General features: G+C 43.4%; 4 protein-coding genes across 11 annotated transcripts; 2 read left to right on the forward strand and 2 right to left on the reverse strand.

Annotated features, from left to right (window-relative positions):
* Positions 1-292: 292 nt before the first annotated feature.
* Positions 293-7,605, forward strand: retreg2 (reticulophagy regulator family member 2). The gene is made up of 9 exons (XM_004066718.5): positions 293-635; positions 1,577-1,680; positions 1,895-1,925; positions 2,067-2,196; positions 2,280-2,364; positions 3,441-3,572; positions 4,402-4,496; positions 5,588-5,723; positions 5,806-7,605. Exons 1-9 carry the CDS (start codon positions 382-384, stop codon positions 6,492-6,494), a joined length of 1,656 nt encoding a protein of 551 aa, XP_004066766.2. The 5' UTR covers positions 293-381; the 3' UTR covers positions 6,495-7,605.
* Positions 7,402-11,018, reverse strand: mdh1b (malate dehydrogenase 1B, NAD (soluble)). 8 transcript variants are annotated; one of them, XM_020709088.3, is made up of 10 exons: positions 10,882-11,018; positions 10,094-10,206; positions 9,904-9,994; positions 9,643-9,785; positions 9,407-9,575; positions 8,989-9,337; positions 8,764-8,905; positions 8,516-8,691; positions 8,312-8,447; positions 7,402-7,657 (listed from the first exon to the last, which is right to left on the reverse strand). In XM_020709088.3, the coding sequence occupies exons 2-10, from the start codon at positions 10,183-10,185 to the stop codon at positions 7,501-7,503; spliced, it is 1,455 nt and encodes a 484-aa protein (XP_020564747.2). In that variant the 5' UTR covers positions 10,186-10,206; positions 10,882-11,018; the 3' UTR covers positions 7,402-7,500. The 8 variants fall into 8 exon arrangements, with proteins under 8 accessions (XP_020564747.2, XP_078787782.1, XP_078787794.1 ...); XM_078931656.1 differs by having other exon boundaries at positions 8,312-8,393; positions 9,860-9,994; XM_078931668.1 differs by having other exon boundaries at positions 8,308-8,393; positions 9,860-9,994.
* Positions 10,505-15,638, forward strand: fastkd2 (FAST kinase domains 2). The gene is made up of 11 exons (XM_004066717.5): positions 10,505-11,507; positions 11,582-11,685; positions 11,758-11,866; positions 11,933-12,056; positions 12,134-12,273; positions 12,365-12,537; positions 12,703-12,863; positions 13,807-14,040; positions 14,132-14,168; positions 15,046-15,160; positions 15,478-15,638. The coding sequence occupies exons 1-11, from the start codon at positions 10,845-10,847 to the stop codon at positions 15,568-15,570; spliced, it is 1,953 nt and encodes a 650-aa protein (XP_004066765.1). The 5' UTR covers positions 10,505-10,844; the 3' UTR covers positions 15,571-15,638.
* Positions 15,639-16,014: 376 nt separating this feature from the next.
* LOC101154847 (uncharacterized) lies at positions 16,015-19,279 on the reverse strand. The gene is made up of 4 exons (XM_004066604.5): positions 18,985-19,279; positions 18,328-18,630; positions 18,119-18,252; positions 16,015-16,234 (listed from the first exon to the last, which is right to left on the reverse strand). Exons 1-4 carry the CDS (start codon positions 19,061-19,063, stop codon positions 16,130-16,132), a joined length of 621 nt encoding a protein of 206 aa, XP_004066652.1. The 5' UTR covers positions 19,064-19,279; the 3' UTR covers positions 16,015-16,129.
* Positions 19,280-22,525: the final 3,246 nt, after the last annotated feature.

Raw genomic sequence — 22,525 nt, forward strand, 5'->3', positions numbered from 1 at the left:
ACGGTCATTAAGTTAGCGGAAATCGTAGGCGAAAGTAGATGTTACTTTCAAAATAAAATATCCAAAAACACGCTCAGTACTTGACAGTTTGTTTTGATTTTTGTAATTTATTTATCTATGCTGCTTTCGTCTTTGATATCATTAGCAATATTTTACATTCTTTTATTATAGTGTCCAAAATATTTTAAAACGATTTATTTTAGTGTTAATATTGTAGCCACTGTAAATAACATCGAAGCTGCGTACAAGTTTGCCATGTAGTTTGTTTTATTTTGAAATGCCCAACCGGAAGCTTCAGTTTAATAAAACCAATCGGACTTGACGCTCAGCTTTCCTTACACCCCGTGATCTCCAAAACAACATAACAAAGTGTGGGCAAACATGGCAAGCGGAGAGGAGACCACAAGTCGCCCCTTGGTTCCCTCCTCTTCAGTCGGCCTGGAGGATTTTTTCACCGCCAGGGCGTCGGAGCAGGCCGGCGGGGACGGAGACCCGGAGCTCCAGCGCCTGCAGGAGCGTCTTCAGGCTTGGCTGTCGCCGTACGACTCCCTGCTGCAATGGGCGCAGAGGCTATTGGTCTGGGAGAGGCCGCTGTACAGCATCTCCGCTGTCCTCACGCTCAACACACTGTTCTGGTAAAAGCCGAATCCGCTTTTCGTCCCGTCATCTCTGCATTAGCTTCGTGGCTAACTCCAGCTAGCATATTATTACGAATAGATGTCAGGATAATTTAGCTAATCCCACGTCTTTAGCCTGATGCTAACCTAGCTTACCAGCCTGTTTAAATGTAACCATCAGAAACAAAACCAAGGGGAAAAAAACGAGTAATTCCTCTATAAAAGTGCCAGTTCGTGTTCGCTAATGTGCTGTCATCGTAATTTAATTAAACGTTTGTTGTGGCAATGATAACAAAATTTGACAAAACATTGAGTAAGTTTGATCAAAAACGATTTTCACTCAACGACTCAAAGTGGTACGATCCAAGTAAAACAGTCATCATGAGCTCCCGAAACCTGGTTTTCCTGACTCAGCCTTAGTTTACTCAGTCATTCCAGCTGTTCTTCCTCTTGCATAATTTGGTTTTAGACTCAGATACAGTTGGAAACTCTGGTTTTCCAAGTGCTTTTGGCTCTTAAACAGCTAGAAACTCTGGTTTTCCAAGTGCTTTTGGCTCTTAAACAGCTAGAAACTCTGGTTTTCCTTGTTTTCTGGCTCTAAAACAGCTGGTTTTCCAACAGATCTGGCTCTAAAACATCTGGAAACTCTGGGTTTTCCAACAGATTTGGCTCTAAAATATCTGGAAACTCGGAGTTTCCAACCGATTTGGCTCTAAAATAGCTGGAAACTGGTTTTCCGCGTTTTCTGGCTCTAAAACCGTTGGGAACTCTGGTTTTCCATTAGATTTGGCTCTAAAATAGCTTGAAGCTGGTTTTCCAAGGGTTTGTGGCTCTAAAACAGCTGGAAACTCTTGTTTTCCAACATGTTTGGCTCTAAGACAGTTGGAAACTCTGGTTTTCCAAGTGTTTCTGGCCTCTAATAGGAAACTCTGGTTTTATTTCCCGGTTCTTGTCCACAGGCTCCTGTCCTCCACCTCCCTTCGGCCGCTCTTCGTCCTCAGCGTCTCTCTGCTGGGACTGATGCTGCTGGAAAGGTGGAAGTCCAAGTTTCCCACCGTTACAGGTAACTAAAGCTCACCTGCAGAACATTCAAGTCTGCATCACAGGAGGAGCAGACGATTTTTTGTTCTGTGGAAGTCTGGTTCACCTCTGAACTTTGAGAAAACAGTCCATTTTTAACATTCAAAATCTTTAAACCTTTATTAGCTAAACGTGTGTAACGTGTGTAGGGTTTTGAAAAGCTAAATGTCTGATTCTTTGGGGTTTATTGTCTGCAGTTCAGCATGTCGAGGCTCGTCCTATACGAAGGTGTGTACATCATTCATACATATTCCCAACTTCCTGTGTGGATTCTTTTTACATTATCTGCACATCTGATTTTTTTAGTTGTTTTTGTGGCTTCAAACATGCTAAAGTTGATGTTTTGTGTTTCTTTTTTCCTGTATCCAGTGAAAGCCTGAGTTCTGAGCAGCATCTACTCAGCGTTCCTGAGCTCAGCCACCACTTGGCCGAGAGCTACCTGACCAGCTGCATGTATCTGCAGGAGATGCTGCAGTACAAACGACAGAACCACAGAAAGGCACGGAAAAAAAACACACCGGACATAAACCCTATAGTGTGATGCTGTTTTTTAAATTAAAAAAACAAAACGTGTTTCCCCAGTTCTGTGTGATGATGTGCAGCGGCTCCTTTGTGTTTGCTGTGGTTGGACATTACGTACCTGGAATCATGATCTCCTACATTATAGGTGAGTCATTTAAGGCAGCATTTTTTCTGTTTTGTTTAATTCCTAATTCGGAAGGAAGTTTTATTTTGGAAAACTAGCAGCTTTCGTCCTCCACATCCGCCTGTGACCAACTCTTGACGCGTGTCGAGTTGTTCTTAAATGCATCCGTTACCTTCTTAAAGCAGCTGCTCCAACTGCTAAATGACAAACACAAAGCTTGCAAAGTTCATGAAAAACAAACGTATATTTCGAAAGTTTCTTTGGGGAGAAAGGAGCAAAACAGGAAACAAGAGACGACTTCAAAATAAAAGAAATCTGTACTTAGGCTGTTCTCGCACACGTCGACAAATGTTAATCCATTTGTGTTCACTGTGAATTTACATTTGTTATTATGATATGTCGTTTTATGAAGGTATCATTTTGTCTTGTAGTATTTATCCGCCACACCTTAAAAGTCAGATGAGGCTGAAGTTGTCGCCCGATTCCGAAAGAAAACTTTTTTTCATGGAAATCTAGGAACATTTAGAACTATTGCAAACATTTCACAGATGAAGATTCAATCAAATAAAGTTGTGGAAACCTGTCAAGAGGACATGAGGGATTATCCTACAGCAAATCAAAAAACGCCTGGAATCTGTTCAGGAACGTAAAATGCGAGATTAATTTAAAAACAAAACACGATGAATCTGTTTGCCCTGAAAGATAATCTGAGCTCAAATTGAGTTTTTGCTGTTAAAATGATGTTCTATTAAAAAAGAAAACCCTCATTTGGCCTTTTATTCCATTTTTACAAATCAGAGGAAAAACTTCTCCAAATCAACATCAAATCTTAATCAATATTTACACATGTTAGGATCTTTTTTTAAACCACACTCCATGTAGGCTCATTTTCATGTGATTTTCAAAATAAGACGCATCTCAGTTCTTCTGAAAGATTTCTGTAGTTCTTATCAGTGACGGGACGGCCTGGCTGTTCGATACAGTAAAAAAAAGAAAAGGAGGACAGCTAAAACCTGTCCTGAGCTGATTTTTCTAACAGTTTCTAAAGCGTTTAAAGGATGCCGGGTGCTGACGTTGTTCTCCTCTCGGTTCCACAGTTCTGAGTGTTCTGCTCTGGCCGTTGGTGGTTTACCACGAGCTGATCCAGAGGATGTACACGGGCCTGGAGCCCATCCTGATGAAACTGGACTACAGCATGAGCACGGAGCACCGCAAGCACGACAAGCGGAGTGAGTGTCCCAAAGCGTCCTATGGGTCGGGTTTAGTGGCGTTCAATCCACAGATAATCTGTGAATTAATCCACATGTACCCTTTATTTTTTGTTATTGTGTGTAATCAGCTAGAAGAGAAAATATTTGTTTCTAAAATGTGATGTTTATTCTGTGTACATGGTCGTTTTGTTCATTTGCTGCTGCTTTTTCTGTTGGTAACAGTCATTTCCCCCATTTTTGTATCAATAAAGTTTTTTTTGTGTGTTATTTATTAAGCTTAAAAGCCACTTAAATTGTTCCTTTTAAACCATCTTGTTTAGGACTCAGTTTCCAGAACATTAATAGATGCTGAATCATTGACACTGCCTCTTACTTCTGACTCTGCCGTCCTAAGTTGGCCTTTTAGATGTTTTGTTTTGGGGTTTTGGTGAACGTTTCCTGCCCCTAACCAGGGACCTCCCTGTGGCTGACCTCCTTTGTTCTTTTAGTGATGAGCGGTTATTTTAGCCTCCGTCTGTTTCAGTCTCGGTCTGACTCAGTAAATCTGACTTTAGCAGTTTGTTTGGATCCTTTCTGCCCCCTACAGGCGGGGTCAAACACACGATAACACTACAGAAACGTCTTCAATGGTCGCCTGATCGCCATGGCAACATTTCAGCTCCTAAAATCGACTTTTCTTTGGCGATCCGTCTCTTTCTGGACTGTTATGTCAAACCCGTCCGGTGCAGTTCTCCTGCTTGTCGCGCGGCGTGGAGGAGGGACCCGCCTCCTCGCCGGCGGTGGGGAGGAGCTTTCATTTATTTCTCCCGTGTGTGTGTGTGTGTGTGTGTGTGTGTGTTCACCACAGAGGTGAAGAAGGAGGTGGAGGACGGGGACGAGCCCAGTGCAGAAACGGAAAGCGAGAGTGAAAGCGAGGAGGAATTGTCCTGTTTTGCTCCTACGGTACAAACGCACACCTGCACTACACAAACACACAAACACAGAAGCAAAGGTTTGTGGGAAACGAACCCTTGCTTACAGTCAGGCGTTGGAAATGGGTAACAACTAAAATGTTCCCTGTTTTATTTTTTTGATTAAACTGATTAAAATAAAATAAAAAAGGAGTAAATTTGTTGACATTTTTGTGTTAAATGTTTAAAACTTCCTAAGTAATGTTTCAATTTAATTGCGTTTAGACCAAAGCCAAGATGGTTAAATGATAGTTGCTACAGTGAAACACATGCAGAGCTGCCTTGTTTTTACAGTTACTTATGGGGAAAATAAATCTCTTTTTTTAATGATTTTTATTACGTCCTTAGAAGATAAATGACAGATAAATGTTCTGTTTCGCGTTTCTTTCATTAGAAATAGTCTTAAAATATCACGGTTGTATGTAGAAATCCATCGTTTCATTAAATACTTCAGAAAACACGATCTAATTAGCTTTTAAACTATTAGAGATTTAAGATTTAGACACTAGCAGCCCCATATCATCAATACACCACCACCGTGCACGGCAGGTTGTTTTCTGAAATGTTGTCACAGGTTCTCAGTTGAATCTACCCTTTTTTTGTAGACTTTACTCTGTGTTTTTTTAATATATTAGCAGGTCTAAGTGTGTTTTTCCACAGCAGGAAAAAATAAAATCCTTTTTTTTTACCTGATATTTAATGGAACAGATAATCTGACATTTAAAAGAACTTCTGTTTCTTCTTCAGCTCTTTTTTTTTTTTACTCCAAGTGATGACGCTCTCATCTATTTTTTTGTGTGTCTTGACTTTTAGAAGCAGGTAGAGTCCAGTATTGACAATATTAGAGTTTATGAAAGCTTAAGGGTGAAGAAAGTAGAAAATAAGAAAATGATTGTATTATATTGAGTGTAATAGGGCAATAAAATATTTTGTTTTTGTAGTTAATTTATGTTTCTGCAGGAAAAGGTGTTTAATTTTGTGCCGCATCCAGTTTAAATGAAAAAAGGAGTTTGACAAAAACAGCAAAGGGGATTATTTCCTGTTGGTGCCTTTTATTTTGAAAGGGCTTGTGCTTGTTTCCAGGTGGATGTGAAAACCACGGCCCTGGCGATGGCCATCACGGACTCGGAGCTGTCGGATGAAGAGGCGTCCATACTCGAGAGCGGCGGCTTCCCCGTTTCCAGGGCAACCACCCCCCAGCTCGTGGACATGTCGGAGGGTAAGCGTGGCGCCGCCTGTCGTTGCGCCGCAGGCGGTCTCACCTGTCTGGCCTCACCTGTCGGTGGCTTTTTCTGTTGCAGAGGTGGAGCAGCAGAGTTTCCACAGCGACCCAGAGGACCCGCGCGACCTCCCAGAGTTCCCGTCAGTCGAGGAGTTCCCGTCCCTCGAGCACACCCTGCTTCACTTCAACCTGCGCGGGCCGGGTCAGGGGGAGGCGGGCCACGCCGGCGCCCAGCCGGAGGAGCCGCTGAGCCCCGCCAGCCTCCTCATCCAGCACCTGGCGTCACCCTTGCACTTTGTCAACACGCATTTTAACGGACACGCTCGAGCGTCCGGGGCGGAGGGCAGGGCGCCGTCAGAGCCGCGTCCTCAGGGGGCGGAGCCGAGGGGACCCCCCGTCGCCCTGAGCACACAGCAGTCTCTGGAGGCGCTGAGCGAGGAGATCGTGAGCACGGCCATCTCCACCGTCGTCCAGAACACTCTGTCAGCCCTGCTGCGCTCCGGCGAGGAGCCCCCTTCGGCCGAGTTCCTGCCGGCCGAAGCGCCTCACGAAGCGCCCGGTCCCGACCAGGACCCGGAGGAGGGGGTCGCCGGGGAACGCGGCGCCGGCGAGGATCTGCCAGACGACACGCTAGTTCCCACCGAGGACGAGGACTTTGAGCTTTTGGACCAAAGCGAACTGGATCAGGCCGACGAGGGGCTGGACGGCTCCTCTGACAGACAGGTGGGGGGCGGGGCTACAGACGCGCCTCAGCAGCCGCAGTCGTAGCCGTCCTCCCTCCTTTCCCCGCCACCTTTGTTTTTATTTGTACGTGAATCTCCAAACCCGTGTCCAGGAGGCGTTCAGCACCTGATCTGTTCCGTTTCCTCAGATGTTTATGAAGAGATAAAATTCTATCTAGATACTAATTTATTCCACAGTTATTTAATTTAGAGGCCAGAAGAGGAAACTGGATTCAAGGTTTAAAAGAAAAAAGGGGGGCAGACTCAAAAGGATCTCCGGTTGACGTGTAAACTCCCAGAGTTTGGAAATCTGCCGGACGAAGCTCGATTCCAGACGGACGGGAAAGTCCCGGCGGTGTCCTACGCGTGAAGCTAGAAGGCGGGGCTTTATGTTCTCCACCTGAAACCCCCCCTCCCCCGATCATCCGTGCATGCGGCGCGCATGCCTCCGTGGCTGAAAGTCGGCTCCTTCGACCCAAACGTTCAGGGAGGTGGCGGGAAAATCCACCTCCCTTCTTCCCCTGAACCCCTCAGCATCAACGTTTCCGGGGGATGGGTTGTACAGAGAGACCCCTTCACCGCCCCGTTGTAGTGCGCTGTATTTGTACTAACTCCTCCTCCTGTTGCCCCTGTTGTGTATAGTGTAGAAACCCCTCCCACCCCAAAAAAACCCCCAGGAAAGTGTATTTTTTGCATGTGAAAGTGGCACTCTGTTCCAGTTCTTGTTCACCGCCGACAAAGCGGCTCTGCACAATTTGTAAGGACTACAAAAAAGAAAAAAAAAAGGGTGACAGGGGGAAATAATAGATGTCGGTGACAAAGTCCCATTCAAAAACAATATTAACAGACTAGTTTGTGTATGTTATGGTGTGTTTTATGCTAAAAGACAGATTCTTGAGCGATGCAGTATATATATATATATATATAAATATAAAAACATACTGAAGGAGCTGTTGGAGTTAAAAAAGAAGGAATATATTTTCTAATGTCTTCTTTTTCCATAAAGTGCTCAGTTTGAACTTTTAGGTCTGACGATTCTGTTCTAAAGAGTTTTAAAAAAAAAAAAAATTTAAAAAAAGGGGGGAAAGATCTGCTGTCAAAAAACTGGAAAACTGCATCTTTAAATGTGAAAGAATAAAAGAGCAAACTGAAAGAAATCTCTCTTCAGTCACGTTTTTCTCCTTGGCTTTCCAGTTCATGTTGTTTCTCCTGAAGAATAAAAGAAAGAAAATGTGAGAATGAGACACCTTTTCTTCTATTTTAAAGTGTCCCCCTGTGGTCTTTCAGTTAGGATTATTCTGGGATGTCGTTTCTGCAGAAATTCACCTCTGAGCTGTGGGTGGGACCGCCCCCCTTCCCCTCCCTGTTGCTTAGGGCTAGGACCGTGGAGCTGGTGGCCCCCGCCCGGCGTAATTTTTACATCACAAACACAATCTTTTCCAAACTGCATTTTTTCATCTGCTCCTGATTCGCAGTGATTTGTATGAAGAAATACTCAGACATGCAGTTTGAAACTTTCATTTTGTTAGAAAATAACTGATGCATAACGACTCATTTACTACAACATTTCTAATAATCTACGTGTTTTTGTTCCTTTTTGATTATTTGAGCAAATAATAAGCTCCAGTTTTGTACTGAATTTGATTTGAAACTCGTGCACTTATTTTGAAATTCCTCCTGTTAATTGCAGTTCTCTCTTATCAACCCTCGACTCGTTCTGTGCGGAGTTTGCGTGCTCTCCTCGGGCGCCGTCCCAAAAACATGCTTCATAGGGTAATTGCAGAGTCTAAATTGCCCCTGGGTGTGTGTGTGTGGGGGGTTGTGTGGCCTGTGCAGGTCATTTGTGAAGGAGGCCGTACTCGCCACAGCTCGTCCGCACAGAGCTCCAGCCTCCTCATCAGCCCATCTCCGACGGTCACATCCAACACCATGGACCATTTCCCTCCTTCGAACGTGACCGGAACAGAGAAGATGATGTCATCTCTGAGGTTGAAAAGGCCTGTAAGCGGACACGCAGTCACGTCTCAGCCCACCAAACCTCCAGGCTTTTGGGCTTTCTCTCCTGACCTGAGCAGTGCACCCCAGCAGACATGATCTCGTCTGGACCTCCCCCTGCGTGCCAAGCCTTCAGGACTCGGAGGATCCCGCTGGCGGCGGAGGCGGAGGCCGCTTGACCAGTCCTCGAAGTCACGGCGTCACGCCGCCGACGCACCAGATCCTGCAAGTTTGTTTCCAACCATTTCCTGCGACAGAGGTGACCCCTTTGTTTGTTTGTTTGTTTCTGATGAACAAGAAGCTGAATGGTGGAGGCAAACCTGTCAGGTAAAATCCTGGAGATGGGTTGGGGAAAAAAGGCCGGCCCCTTGATTGGTCCCTGAAAGTTAAAGACTTTTGCTCTCTGCAGGTCGATATAGGAAAGGCCACTGATGTTCCCCCACACGATGACCTCTGTGACCTCTACGAGATTAAGGAGTCGATCAACACTTTCTCAAAAGAACCTAATGCGGAAATGAACCAGCCAAAAATAAATAAATAAATACCCGTCGGCCTCACTCCCAGTTTCTCTGCCACCACAGCTCGGGCTTCGTTTTCCAGCTGCGTTGCCACGGCAACAAACTGGTGGCTGTCGATGGAGTGTGCACCCTCCACGAGCAGCGAGCATCTCAAGTTGACGTGGGAGTCGCCGGACACGATCACCTTCACCTGCTTGTTGGCCTTAGCGTCAATGAGTCGACTAAACTCTCTGTAGCGATTACAAACACTCTTCACTTCCTGCTTCTCTTCTTCTTCCTCCTCTCCTTCTCCTCTCCTCCCTCCATTTGTGTCATCCAAGAGAACGATGACGTCTGCTTCTCTGAAAGCTTGCTGCGGATCCGTGTGAACCGTCACCTGGAAAAGGCCTCAGGTTTTATTTCTTTGGAATAAAATAAAGAGATGAAAACTCCAGCGGTGGCATACCCGACGGAGCATGCTCAGAGCCAGGCTCTGGGTCTCCTCTCTCAGCCTCTGCAGTTCTTCCTCGTTTTCATCCAGATCCAGGAGGTGGAGGCTGACAGCAGGAGCTTTGGGGAAAATCTCAGCAGAGAGCAAATTAGGAATCAAGATCCGGGACGTGTGGCTGGCCGCCCTGCAAGGACATCAAATCAGTCAGTTGAAACGTTTAAAACCAGTTCATTTTGGGCTTTGAAACCCACCCGGTTATCCACACGTGAATGGGTTTAACGAGATTGAGATGATCTTGTTCCTCTTGGAGAAGTTTGATCTGTGTCTCCAGGTTCTCTGCTGCAACACTGAGCATCATGTCTGGGTTTACGTCTGATGACACGCCGTAGTAATCCTAAATATGGCAGTTGGTTTCAGTCCAAAAGACAAATTTAGATTAAAAAAGAAACAAAAAATAACAGTCATTACCTGACAGTGGTTCAGGAAGTCACTCAAGCCCCCCAGAAGCAAACCTTTCCCCCCCTGTTCCACCAGCTCTCTCCAAACCAGAGGAGACTCCTCATGTTTCCATCCATTTTTGCTGCAGGTGCCATCCAGCCATCCCTGTTAGGAGCAAGAAAACACAAACATATCCATTAATGTATTTAAAGCAAATTCACAAAAAAATCAGGTTTATTTGAAGTCATCATTGTATTTCCCTACCTCCCATTCATCAGGCAGAACGCAGATTTTGTGGGCCCTGAAGTTCGGCAGAGATCGTTGCAGTGTGTCTGCCAAACGTTCCGCCTCAGCATAAAAGGGGCAATCTGCTTTACCTAGAAGAGTGAAAACTATTAACCTGTTTAAGAATTAGAGAAAGAAAAATCTTTCCTTAGTTTTCTTTTATTATTATTTACCAGCCACCACAAATTTTGCCATCGATGTGGAAGCGTCGGTTGCTAGGAAACATGAGATGTTACGTTTTATTGTGTCCGCGCGCTCAAAAAAATATTTTCTTTTTTCTTTTATATAGTATTGTGGATCAAAATCATTGATAAAAATGTCATATTTGATTTTCAAAAGGTTTACTATAGTGTGGTATTTTGTTTTATTTGGTGAGTCAGGAAGTCTTGTGCGTCAGGGGACATTTTACGACGACGGACCAAACAGAAACGCGCACGAGCAAGCTAACTTCGGCTTTTATTTTCAAATATTTACCCCTATTTCTGCGTTATTTGATGTGGTAAATAACTTTAACTTTAATTTAACAATTTGTGGGTTTAAATTTTTTAAAGAAGCTAAAACAAACGAGTCATTTTGCCTCACAAATAGTTATTTGACCTTCTTGTTTGTTAGTGCTCAAATGTTGGAACTTCTTCATACAAAATTTTTGTAACTGAAACATTTTGCTGGTACATTTGTTTAATCGGAGCCGCAAACATAAGCATGGAGAGTTTAAAATAACTTTGGTTAAATGTTGCTGAGTCATGTTTCAAGTGTGGTAGTCCTACAGAGCAGCATGTCTGCCCTCGTGACAGGGGAGCTCATGAGGTTGACCCTGCGCGCCTGTCGCCCCTCGTTTCTATGGCAACAGAGGCGTTTCCTGGCATCTGCGCCCTGTAAAGTCGCATCATCTTATGAACAGCGCACCAAAAGCTCTTGGGGTTCTGCGCCTCTTTCCTGGCACGCGGGTAGAACTGTTAGGTTCCGTTGTCATGACGGCGGCAGGCGCAGCAGGGAGCTGGAGGGAACCGAACACTCCGCATCCCCGCCCGACTCCGACGGGACGGCCTCAGATGAGAGGCACAGGGGGGCTGGATTCCAGGAGCTCCTGCAGTCCTGCAGCTCCCCTTCAGACGTGCTGGACCTCACCTGTAAACACCCCCCCACGGTCCGGCAGGTCAGCCACTGCCTGGCCCACATGTGGTCGTCCACCAAAAAGATGTCGGAGGAGCAGCGGCGGTACGAGCTCCGGCTGACGTTCCAGCACCCGGAGTTTGACAAGCTTCTCCACCGAGCGATGGGATCTGCGGCGGGCATGCACCACGCCAACTTGGCCTACACTCTCCTGAGCGCGGTCAGTCTGGGCGTTCCTGAGCGCAGTCGTGTGGTCCAGACTCTGCTGCGTACCTGCCAGGTGAGCCGTCGACAAACCCAGAGTGCAGTTCTGCTGTTTTAGCGTCTGACTTGAGGTGTTTTTACCACCAACAGGAAAAGCTGAACGACTTTGATGAGAAGAGTTTGTCCATTTTGGCCTCCTGTTTGGAGCAGATGGACAGCAGTCCCAACGTCGACGCGCTGAAAGAGGGCATGAGGTACGGAACGCAGCAACACAGGAGTCTCCGTTTAACTCTCAGAGCTCACAGAGTTTTGCCGCCGCGTCGCAGGTTGGTGGTTGAAGTCCAGCTTCCCCGGATCAAGGGGGTTGTTGCTCTGCAGACCATGATGCGCCTGCTGGGAAAAGATGCCCCACAAGAGCTCAAATCAAAGCTGGAGGTGAGCTTACGTTTTCCAACGGACTCATCGTCCTGACTTGTAAACCGTTTTCCAAACGTTTTTCAGCTGAAAGCCTTGTCGATGGCGCACAAGTTCACCCTTCCTAACGCCCAATACATGATCTTTACCATGGCGACCATGGGTTTCTATTCCAAACCCCTCCTGCAGGTCTGCAGCAAGAAAATCCTGGGTACAAACAGAGGGAGAAGTTCCTTTATTTGTCCTCATGATTCTCTTTTAACTTGTTTTATCGTCTGCCTTCGGTAGACGACCTTCACGGCATCCCATTCAACCCGCTATACCGAGTCCTCCTGTCCTGTAGGGAGCTGTCCTACAGAGACACCGTCCTCTTCACGGGGATTTCTGACTACATCGCCTCCAATTTGGACCTTTGGAGCAACAAACAGGTGACCAAAAAAAAAAAAAACCCTCCTGCCTCTGCCTTTCTTCCAATCATCTGTATATTTGTTCAATAATCTGTTTTTTTTTTGTGCTTAGTTGCTCCTCTTCCTGTCTGCGTTTGAGAACGCCACCTTCGCCCCCGCTGCCCTCATGGAGGCCTACGCGGAGAAGGTGATCGCCGACCCGGACGCCCTGACTCTCCGAGATCTGCTGTGTGTGGTCAAGGTGTACTCCTACCTGAACTTTGACCTGCAGCATCGCAGAAACCCGTACGTCTGTGACCGGTCGTGCCTGGATGCTTTGATTGTGTAAAAATGTAGCATAAAAGCCTAAAGTTTTCTAAAGATGTATGTTTTTCTAAAGAAAACAATCCCAAACCAAACACAGGTTTCCATCCTGACGGGAGAACTTACAGAGAAATCTCTCCGCTGCAGGTTTCTGGAGAGCGTCAGCCGTGCGTTGGACTCGTATCTGCCCCGGATGTCGGGGCTGGAGTTGTTAAAGTCTGCGTACTGTCTGTGCCTGATGGGTCATTTCCCGCCGGCGCTCCTGGAGCGGCTCCTGCAGAGGAGCGCGGCTGAGCGTCCCTCTTCAGGTGGGCCGGTCCGCAGAAGCTCGGCTTTGGGTTTTTCCCAGACTGACGGACCAGAGGCTTTTTGGCAATTCACTTATCTTTCTGCGACTTTGAGCGAATATTTAACCGGTGTAGCAAACTCAAAATGCTGACCACGCCTAGCGCCCGCTTAAAATGATTTTTTTTTTTTTTACATAGTGAACGACCCCCCCCCCCCCCCCCCCCCTCCTTAAAAACGATGACATCACAGCGGAAGAAACCATCAAAAAATGGATGAGGTCAAATCTGTTAAAGGTGCTAAACATCCACTAATGCAATATCCAAAGGAATTATTATGGGATGGCGAGAGGACCTACAACTTGGCAGCCGCTTTGTGGTCAAAGTGTGACATTTGGCGATTTTCTCATTTTCTCACAATACGGGAAGTGAAAACTTTTGCTAGCGATCTCCACAAAATTTTTAAAACCACAACCGTTTTCGTTGACCTTTGACCTCAGAAAGAGGCCGCCATCTTGAATTTCTCCCTTTTACTAGCTAGCTGCGAATTTAAACACGATCTATCGCCTCCAAACTCCTCGAACTTCATTGGGAAGCTACTTGTTTGTAGATTTCTGAACAATTCTCCTGCTGCTCGCACATTTTTCATCTAAATTTTATGAAAGTCTAGTGCGTGAATCGTCAGCTCAAGCTGAACGAAACGACATAACATGCGACGTGATTGCATTAAGAATGTGGGCGTGGTCAGCAGAAAACCTCAGTTGCTAAGGAAATCCAAAAATTTACTTTTGCAGATTCTTTTTAAAGTTATATGGAGCTGTTCGTCGGCCCGAGGCGACCAAAAAACAATATGGTTGCCATGGAGATTATTTCTGCTTAAATCATCTTTTTGAAATCAATTTGTCATGTGCAGCTGGGTGGGAGGGAAGAGTGGAGTTCACTTTTGATTGTTTCGGTTTCCCTTCAGATCCAAACCTCCGCAGGGCCTGGGAGAAAATGTTTCAGACGGTGGACCTGTGCCTTCGTCTTGACAGTCCTCCTCTTCCTCTGCCCCTCTCCGTTCCCGAGTCCGTTCTGGGGAACCCCGACCCCAGTCCGGAGGTGAACCCGCGACTGTCCCGGAGTCTGAGGAGCGCGCTGGGAGACGGGGCCGAGGCGGCGCTCCAGGAGACGGTGCTTTTGGAGAAATTTTACACCATAGGTGAAAAAAGAGTCCTGACATGTTAGATTCCTCGCTGTAAACATTCCCTCCTGTGACGCCAGCATCTGTGTTTGTGTGCGTTGCCTTTCAGACGCCGTGGTAACCACGCCAGCAGAGAGCAGTCAAAGGTAAAAGATGACGCAGCTCAGCAGACGGCGCTTTGATGACGAAGCAGGCGGAGCGGATGTTTGGCTTCTCCTTACTCGCATCGACTTTCTTCTATCTCTGTATTTTTTTAAAACTGAAATCAACAACAGGAATTTTTATACACAAAAACTTTACTTTGAAATCTAAATATTTCAAAATAAAGGGTCACCTTGTATTGTGAGGCTCCAGTGAACAAAAAACAGATAAAATTACCTTTTTTCTTTAGTTCAAAATGTTCTTAATTTAATAAACGAGGTTCTAAAATTATGTAAACAACAACCTAGGATCACTTCTGCTAATGTGTTGGGTCCACAGAAACAGAAAACATTTTTAAAGTGTTTTGAAAGATTTTGAAGGCATTAAACTATTTTTTTGCATTCGTCTTCTTGGAAACTTTCAATCTCGTCAGACTTTGTCGGTTGTTTGGAAAGTAGGATCGTCCCTTGTGCTGAAAATGAAATTAAAACTTGGATTTGGATATGGAAATGGGGTTATTTCAAGCAGGCTGATGCCTGACAAAACAATACAATCAACAGTTTTACATCCATGCAAAGACGGATCAAACAAGGAAGCCAACTTTTAGAATCCCACCCCTGTTGGACCGGACCGTTTTCTTACCATGAATTATCCGGTTTAAATCAGATATTTATACCTTATTAACACAGTTTCACATCATTATCAATCCTCAAGTATCAATAAATTGATTCATAACGATGAAGTACTTCATTAATCTGTAAAATAGACGATTTCAGAAATCATCATCATCAAAAATACGGGCTGATTATTTTTTCCCTCCTGTTTGATTTGACTCCAGCTCCGTCATTAGATGTGAAGGAACTTCCTCCATGTTTGTTTCAGAACTGCGGTCATCTACGTGCCAAATTCTGGCTTTTGCTTTGGGACGTCCCGCCTTCGCGGCTCCCTCGCCGTCAAAATCCGTCACCTGAAGATCCTGGGATACACTCCAGTCCTGGTGAGTCTTTCTCCCACTAGTAGGGTTTTTATTTGGACCCATTCCAGTGAAATTGGTGTTCTTAACATGTTCTTGCAGCAGTTTCCTATATATCTTTTAAGAAAATGTATCTTAAAACTACATTTCTGAGCTTTAAATATTCAAATTGCTGTAAAATCCGGAGCAGATCAAATATGTATTAGTAGTTTTTTATGATTGTAGACTTTCTAAAGACAGAAAGAAAGCGTTTTTTCTCATGGATTCATCCAGGTGGAGTTGCTGGTTTGGGTTCTTTCATAACTGGGGGTGACGTGGTTCTCCTCCTTCCCTCCCTGCAGGTCACGGAGCAGGATCTACGCTGTGAGGAGGAGGCGGCCGACATCCTCCGACGCCGCATTTTCTCGGAACCGTCGACGTCAGAGGAACCTTAAAGACTCATCGTTTTAGATTTTTATTGTTTTAACATTGAATGGGTGATCATTAAAGCGCCAAAGCATGAGTTTGACTCTCACGTTCTTGATTGGATCCTTTTTTTCTGTGAAAGTTGGATTCCTGACATGTGTGAAAGGAGATCATACAGAAGGTGAGCGAGGTGAAGCTGGAGAGGCTTTGAAGTTGTCTTCTGCAGAAAACAGTAGGGAGGCAGGAAACGCTGCAGATCGGCGGCCTCAGCGGCGCTCTCAGATGTCAGAAACAGACGTTTTTAGTTGCCATTAAAAGCTTTTGTTTACTTTCTCTGCTCAGTTGCAGAGACAAGCCCTTTCGAATGCGGTTAAATCCCCCCCGTTCAGGCACCACCTGCTGTTTCAACCACAAACAGAGGGGTTCCCAACAGCAGACGTGTCACAGAAACGATGAGCCACTGCAACAGGAAGTGAGCCATCCAGAAACCTTTTATTGTGTCATGCACCGCAAGAGCTACTTCTGCACACAAAGCAAGTTCACACAATCCAGAAGAACGTAAATGAAGCTCTCCAGGGTGTGTAGAGATCAGACGTATTTGGGTGTGGGGTTCTGAAGGCCTCTTCTCTTGCGGGCCGCTTTGGGTTTGGTGTTCATGTAGTCGTTCTGGGAGTCCGCATCCTTCAGCTTGAACTGAAACACACGGGGGACAGCTCAGTGGATGCACCCTTTCCTGCAGGTTTATGCTTTCAATGATAAAAAAGTGGAGTGAGATTTCAAAATAAAAGTTTTTAAGGTGAAGTAAGTTTCTGTCCAATCCGGGACACATTGTTAAAGTGCGACAGGAAAAACAGCAAATAAAAAAAGGCTTAAAACGTAAAAATAATTACTTAAAGGTTATAAAAGGCATCCCTGCTGGGAATCTAAATCAGTCTAAGACTGATAGAGTAATAGAACTTTTATTTCTAGGTGCTTAATATCTCATTTTGGGGGAAACATCAGTTTTTAAAGACCTTTTTTCTTACAAAAACGGTGTTAGAATAAGAACAAGTAAAGAGTAATTTTCTCCCTGTTCTCTATCTGCTTCTTTCTGTCACAATAACTTTAATTATTTCCTGTTTTACTACATTCACATCCTTAAACGTTCTTCCTCACAATGCAGCTCTTCTTTCTACAAAGAAGGTCTGGCTTGTTTGGAGCTAAACAGATGTGCTCTTTTTAAGATAAATCACATTTTAAACCCACAGTTTATCACTTTACATTTGTTTTATTTTGATATTTTCAATTTTATTTGTGGAAAATGTGTTTAAAATCAGTTTAACTGTAATAAAAACAACAAAGCGGTTGATCAGTTAGTCACTGAAGTCTTTAAATGACTCACATTTTTGGTATTTTACAAATAAACGTAAAGTTTTACTTTGAAAGGATCTATGTAATGCGAAGTCAGATTAATTTAGGTATTTAGATCAAACACGTCTGAATATATGACACGCTGAATTCACTTATTCATATTCCGTTCCACAAAAACATCCCAAAAAAGTGCAGAACTTTTTTCTGTTTTTGCATCCTGACAAGGAAAGTTTGACTGAATTTGTGTTAAAAGATGTAAAATATTATTTATAAATTTAAACGAAACCTTAAAATTCAGCAAAGTGACTCTTTTCTCTAATGAAATGACGAATCAAGTGTCGTAAAGAAAAAGAAAAGTAAAAAGGTATGATTCCTTTTGGCAATATTTAAAGGTAAATTTAAGTGCAGCAGCAAAAGTTATATGTATGTACGTACGTACGTACTTATGTATGTGTGTGTGTGTGTGAACTTTTTTAATAAAGAAAAATGTTGGTTTTTTTGAACGGCGTTAGATTTGCGAGCACACCAAAGTTGCTCGCGAGTTCTTAACGAAAATATTATGGCAGTTTAGCACATGAATCCCTGGCTCAGGCTGAATGAAATGACATGACATGAACATATTAGGAATGTGGGCGTGGTTAACAAAAAAAACCTCCGTTGCTAAGGAAATTCAAAAATGTTACTTTTGCCGATTCTTCTAAAAATGACATCCACTGGTTCGTCTCCACCAGGCGGCCAAAAAATACAACGGTTGCTATGGAGATAAAACCAACAGACAAGACTATATATTGAAAAATGTGTGTTGTTTTTTTCAATTGACTTTGTCACATGGAGCTCAGACCAGGGGGGTGGAGCTAGAAGGGAAGTGTGAGGTGTGCGTAGCAGCCACTCAGCCAATGAGGGCGGGAACAGCGAGCGCCATGAAACGCCGCTTTAAGTCATTTCATTGTGTTTGATATTTATGCAGATATTTTTGCAGTGATGACAATTATTACATGTTCCTGGACAGAACATGTAGTTATTAATAAAAGTTGCTTCTTTTACATCTGAAAGTCTCAACTTTAACAAAAATTCTTTATTTTTAGTCGCAGTTTGAACCCAAAAGTATTTGATTTCCATGTTTGTTTGTTTTTAATTTTTTATAGCGGGAAGAATGGAGCTTTATTTTGACATCTAAACCCGTTCAAAACAAACGAAAAATGTGCACAATTTCAGGAAACGTCTCACCCAGAGGACAAATGCGGCGACGGTGACGGCCAGGCCGTAGGTGGCGAGGAGCGTGACCCCTGTGACCCACACCCACAGCAGCTGCCCTCCTCCTCCCCCTCCTTCTTGGCAGGCCTCTGGATTGGTGCAGGTTTCTGGATAAAGCAGAGAGAACGTTCTGTCACCAAAACGCCCCCAGATTCCAGAGAGGAAACCTTTGGAGCTCGTACCTTCATGGAAGACCAGGAACCAGCTATGGTTGGGAAAGGACTCGAAGGGTGGGGGGAATTTTTTGTCGGCATCACATCTGTAGGCCACGTCGGCTCTCGCCATGGCCCCCCGGAGCTCGAAACCCACCAGAGCGTCGGTCTTCTTGAACTCCACGTCTGTGTTGGAAGGCTGGGACTCAAAGATCTGGCTGCTGTTCTTGATTTCGCACGTCGCCATCAACTCCTGGTTGATGGTGAGTTTGAACAGAACATGCTGGGTGGTGAAGTTTGGGCAGAGCACGAACACCCGCTTCAGCGTCACGTCTGAGGAGAAAAGCGTTGAGAGTTTTCACCAAACCAGAAGGTTGTTTTTTTTTCTTTCCCTCTCAAATCGATGAGATCCACGCCGAGCGCCCCACTCCCCCAGTGGAATCGGTCTGATACCAGCACATGAGCCACTGGGCTTTCTGAGTCATCCACTTGGATGATGTGTCACTCAGGGTTTTTTTTTTTGTTTCTTCTCTCTGAGCTGCAGAAGGTGAAAGTGCTCCACTACAATCACCCTACTAGATGTTCCTCCAGCCCGGATTTAACCCAAAAAATCACTTCATTTCCCCATTACTATCTACTTTTTCCATCAGCTGGATGTTTCATTTCCATGCTTCGTTTGCTTTTTACCTTTGGTGTCTAGATCCTGAGAGGCGTGAGATGTCCTGCAGAGCATCAGGACCAGGAGGGTCCAGCAAAATCCCGCCATTGCTTCCTAAAGTTTCCCTCCCCTCCTCAGAACTCCAAGCTGGTCTCCATGGAGGGCTCTTCGGCTGCAAAGGAAGCTTGACTCTTCGGCTTGCGGGCGGTCCGCCCCGGCTTTCCCTGCTGCACGTGCTGGCCTCACTTCATGTTCTGGCTCAGATCAGATCAGAGCGAGCACTCCCACGGCGCTGCAGAGTCTGAGCCTCACAGGGCGACCTCTGAAGAGAAAACATCCTGTCGAAAAAAGACGCCTCCTCTGCTCGAGTTTCCGTTCCCTCCCAACATTTGATTTGCACACAACATCTGCACACTTTAAGGCTTTTTTTTCAACCTGCAGCCTCAAAACCATCAGCAGCTCAAAGCCTAAAGTGGGATTTAACTTTGATTTGTTAGAAAAGTCTCTCCCAACTAAAACAACTCCAACTTTGACGAGTAAAAAAAACTCCAATTTCTGGAGGAAAACTCACCTGTTGGCGGCTTTGAACCATCAAAACTGTCAGTATTTGATCGATTCAAGATTATCTGCAGATTGTGACTAAAGAAAGATTGAAACACCTTCAGAAATGACTTAAATGTCTATCGGAGGGTGTTTAAATGTAAGAATTTGTCTTTTGTTTTTCAGAATAAAAGCCTAAAGTGTTATGTGGGCTTTTAAACATGCAGGTGTCTGTTGATCATAATAAATAAACAGAGCTCCACATGATATTTTCTCCTTTTAATAATGATAATCATCATTATTTATGTGATTCTAGCTTTTTTTATGCTTCTGTGCATAAAAACATGTATTACAACAAATTTTATTGTCTTTCTAAGACATTTTAGTTTCCAAAACAGGTTTTATTGCAAGATGTAAAATGTCAAAACAAATGCTAACAGAAGAGGGGGAAAGGGGCAGAGCTAAAACAATTCAAAACTCAGCTTTCCTGAAAATCTAAGACAGAAAAAAAGAGTGATGACAGTGAAATATTTCATGTTGTCACATGTTCCAAGTCGCTATTCACGCATTTGTTGGTCACCAAAAGGGGGCGTGGCTTCATTCTTGGAAATGTTTTTGCTGGCTTGTGGCTTAGAAAATATATTTCTAAGAAACTAAAAGGTGTCACGTAGAAAGTTACAGTCACTGTAAACAGCTGACGTGTAAAAAAACAACGCTTCTGTTTTGACTTAATAAATGGAATCGTTGTCACCTCTCAGGCACCAGAATCAATTCCAGTTTTTTCACGACTGATGTGTAATCACTGTGGCTTGTTGCAGCACGACAGCCGGCCTAACATCCTCCTCGTCGTGTGATGTGGACTTTTATACAGATATTCCTGTGGGCTCTCAGGATCTGCATCCTTCCTCTTATCTCCGCTCTCACTTCCTTTCCAGCCTCAGTTTGAATATTATTAAACTCTGTTAAAGCAGATTCTCTCTTTATTTCAGCTGCAGAGAGATGAGGACTTGTGTTCAATCTTTATGGCTTTATTCTCATTTTGATTAGCAGGAAATGCTTGTTAGGTGTAAAAGAAAATGAAAGCTTTCTTTTGCATCAGGAATGCAGAAACACCAATTGGCTTTTATTGTTTCCCCAAAAGTAGTTTCAAATGGAATTTATAGTCAATTTGTGACCAAAAAAATAAGGAAAAAATAAAGTTTTGAGGCTTGTGAGCATCTCTGGCTGGAGGTGGGATGATTGATCAGTTGGGCTTTGGAGTAGAATTTGGCGATTCCTTCGAAATCTTCTGTCTGTAATAAGAGAAGTGTACTCGGGCACAGTTCACATGGTCTGATGTGACGTCAAGCTTAACCAAAGCGTGCATTAAGAAGAGACTCCTTGATCTCTTATATATATAAATTATCCTCACAATAACTGTAATATCCCATACAAACGAGAATAGAATAGAGTAAATGTGAACATGAAGCTGCTTCTTCTCACTCATTTTAAGTATACAGTCATCTTGTGGAAAGAATTTTCCTTTTTTTCCGCTATGAACATGTTTTAAAACACTTTTCCTATTTCACATAAAGATCTACTGTTTGGTTTTGTCAGCAGCTCTCATTAAATACAAAGGTAATTAATCTACTTATCATTTTGTCTCAATTTCGTATCCAAAAATGCACATTTTCATTAGAAAAAAAACTCAATTCAGCCTTTTTGCTATGTGAAATTAAAAATTATATTAGATTTGTGAAAATCTCTTCAGACATTTGAGCTATCAAGACACTTTGGGGTTTGCTTGGCTTGTGGATGCATAACTTTATGATTTATTTATGTTGTTGTTTTCATTTCTTGTATTTCGTTGTATGCTTTTTCTTGTTTTGAAGGTGTGTCACCGTTATCCTCTTGGCATTAATGTGTGCTTGTTCAATTATTTATAGCGTGTTTTCAACATTAATTAAAAATAAAATGATAATACATTTAAAATAAACAAATAAAACTTCCTTTGGAAAGAAAGAAACGAGTAGAAAAGGCTGAGCTGATGTTCAATTGCAAGTTAATGTGAAAAAAAAGAACATGTCTGGCGCCATCTAGTGGATATGTAAAGTAACTGCACTCGTGCTGTTAGGATAATCTGATGTTTTCTTCTTGTAAAGTAAACAAACCTGATTTTAAGAATAAAAATGATCTGATCTTTACACCAGATCAATGAGATAAAATACATTTTGTTTCAATGTGAAAAAGAGATGCATTTTTGTGACTAAATAGATGTTTAGACAGACAAAGCTGCATTCAATGGCACTGCTTGACTAATAACAGACATTCAGCCAAAAAATGTCATATTATTTTTGCTTTTTGGTGTATTATTTCCTTAAAAGTACATTGTCGTTTATGGTAGGAAGAGGAACACTTTCAGTCGCCTGTCGTTTTTGACGAATTCTGCATTTTCTGGCAAATGTTAGATTTTTAACTAAAAATACTGACTTTTTAGTTGACTCAGGAATAAAGAAACAAAAAAAACTTCCAGAGTTTTAGTTTAAACTTTGGGAAGATAAGTGAGAATCTGATGGTTTAAAAATACACTCCAGTATCCAAAAGTACACAAAAATAAGACTATAGTTTTTACAAACTACTATAATATTTGTAGACACATGTATGTGATACTGTATGAGGGGAAAACATGAATTGCCATCCGGTGTACTGTCCACTAGATGGCAGCAACACACTCTTTTCCCATCAGTCTTAATTACTTTTCAGTGTAATTGGGAGTTAATAAGGATTTGTGGAAAATTAAACTTTTTAGTGATTCAATTTCTTCTAAGTATTAGTTCTGTTTTGTTTTTAATTTCAGATTTTCTGTTGTTATTTTTGGTTTGGGTAATTTCTCCTTGTGTTTCTAGCATTTTGTGACACACAATGATGTTGTGTTTGCAGAGATGTGTATATTTTTTGTGTATTTATTGAATTTGTTTATAGGGTTTTGTTCGGGCTTTTTTATTTTTTTACATCCATCACCACAATAGTTTTTGTACTATTGTGTTTCTG

Source organism: Oryzias latipes, chromosome 2 (genome assembly GCF_053564925.1).
Source record: "Oryzias latipes strain Hd-rR chromosome 2, Olatipes_Hd-rR_3.1".
NCBI classification, from domain to species: Eukaryota; Metazoa; Chordata; class Actinopteri; order Beloniformes; family Adrianichthyidae; genus Oryzias; species Oryzias latipes.

Excerpts from the sequence above, each read along its gene's own strand:
- retreg2 (XM_004066718.5), top strand. The coding sequence starts at position 382 with ATGGCAAGCGGAGAGGAGACCACAAGTCGCCCCTTGGTTCCCTCCTCT. Across the intron at positions 1,681-1,894 it reads CAAGTTTCCCACCGTTACAG|TTCAGCATGTCGAGGCTCGT; the intron begins GTAACTAAAGCT and ends TATTGTCTGCAG. Across the intron at positions 1,926-2,066 it reads GAGGCTCGTCCTATACGAAG|TGAAAGCCTGAGTTCTGAGC; the intron begins GTGTGTACATCA and ends TCCTGTATCCAG.
- fastkd2 (XM_004066717.5), top strand. The coding sequence starts at position 10,845 with ATGTTGCTGAGTCATGTTTCAAGTGTGGTAGTCCTACAGAGCAGCATG. Across the intron at positions 11,686-11,757 it reads GCGCTGAAAGAGGGCATGAG|GTTGGTGGTTGAAGTCCAGC; the intron begins GTACGGAACGCA and ends GCCGCGTCGCAG. Across the intron at positions 11,867-11,932 it reads AGCTCAAATCAAAGCTGGAG|CTGAAAGCCTTGTCGATGGC; the intron begins GTGAGCTTACGT and ends AACGTTTTTCAG.
- mdh1b (XM_078931648.1), bottom strand. The coding sequence starts at position 10,918 with ATGAGCTCCCCTGTCACGAGGGCAGACATGCTGCTCT. Across the intron at positions 9,338-9,406 it reads CTCTGAGCATGCTCCGTCGG|GTGACGGTTCACACGGATCC; the intron begins GTATGCCACCGC and ends GGCCTTTTCCAG. Across the intron at positions 8,692-8,763 it reads TCCAGGATTTTACCTGACAG|GAAATGGTTGGAAACAAACT; the intron begins GTTTGCCTCCAC and ends CCTCTGTCGCAG.
- LOC101154847 (XM_004066604.5), bottom strand. The coding sequence starts at position 19,063 with ATGGCGGGATTTTGCTGGACCCTCCTGGTCCTGATGCTCTGCAGGACA. Across the intron at positions 18,631-18,984 it reads TCAGGATCTAGACACCAAAG|ACGTGACGCTGAAGCGGGTG; the intron begins GTAAAAAGCAAA and ends TTTTCTCCTCAG. Across the intron at positions 18,253-18,327 it reads GTTCCTGGTCTTCCATGAAG|AAACCTGCACCAATCCAGAG; the intron begins GTACGAGCTCCA and ends TGCTTTATCCAG.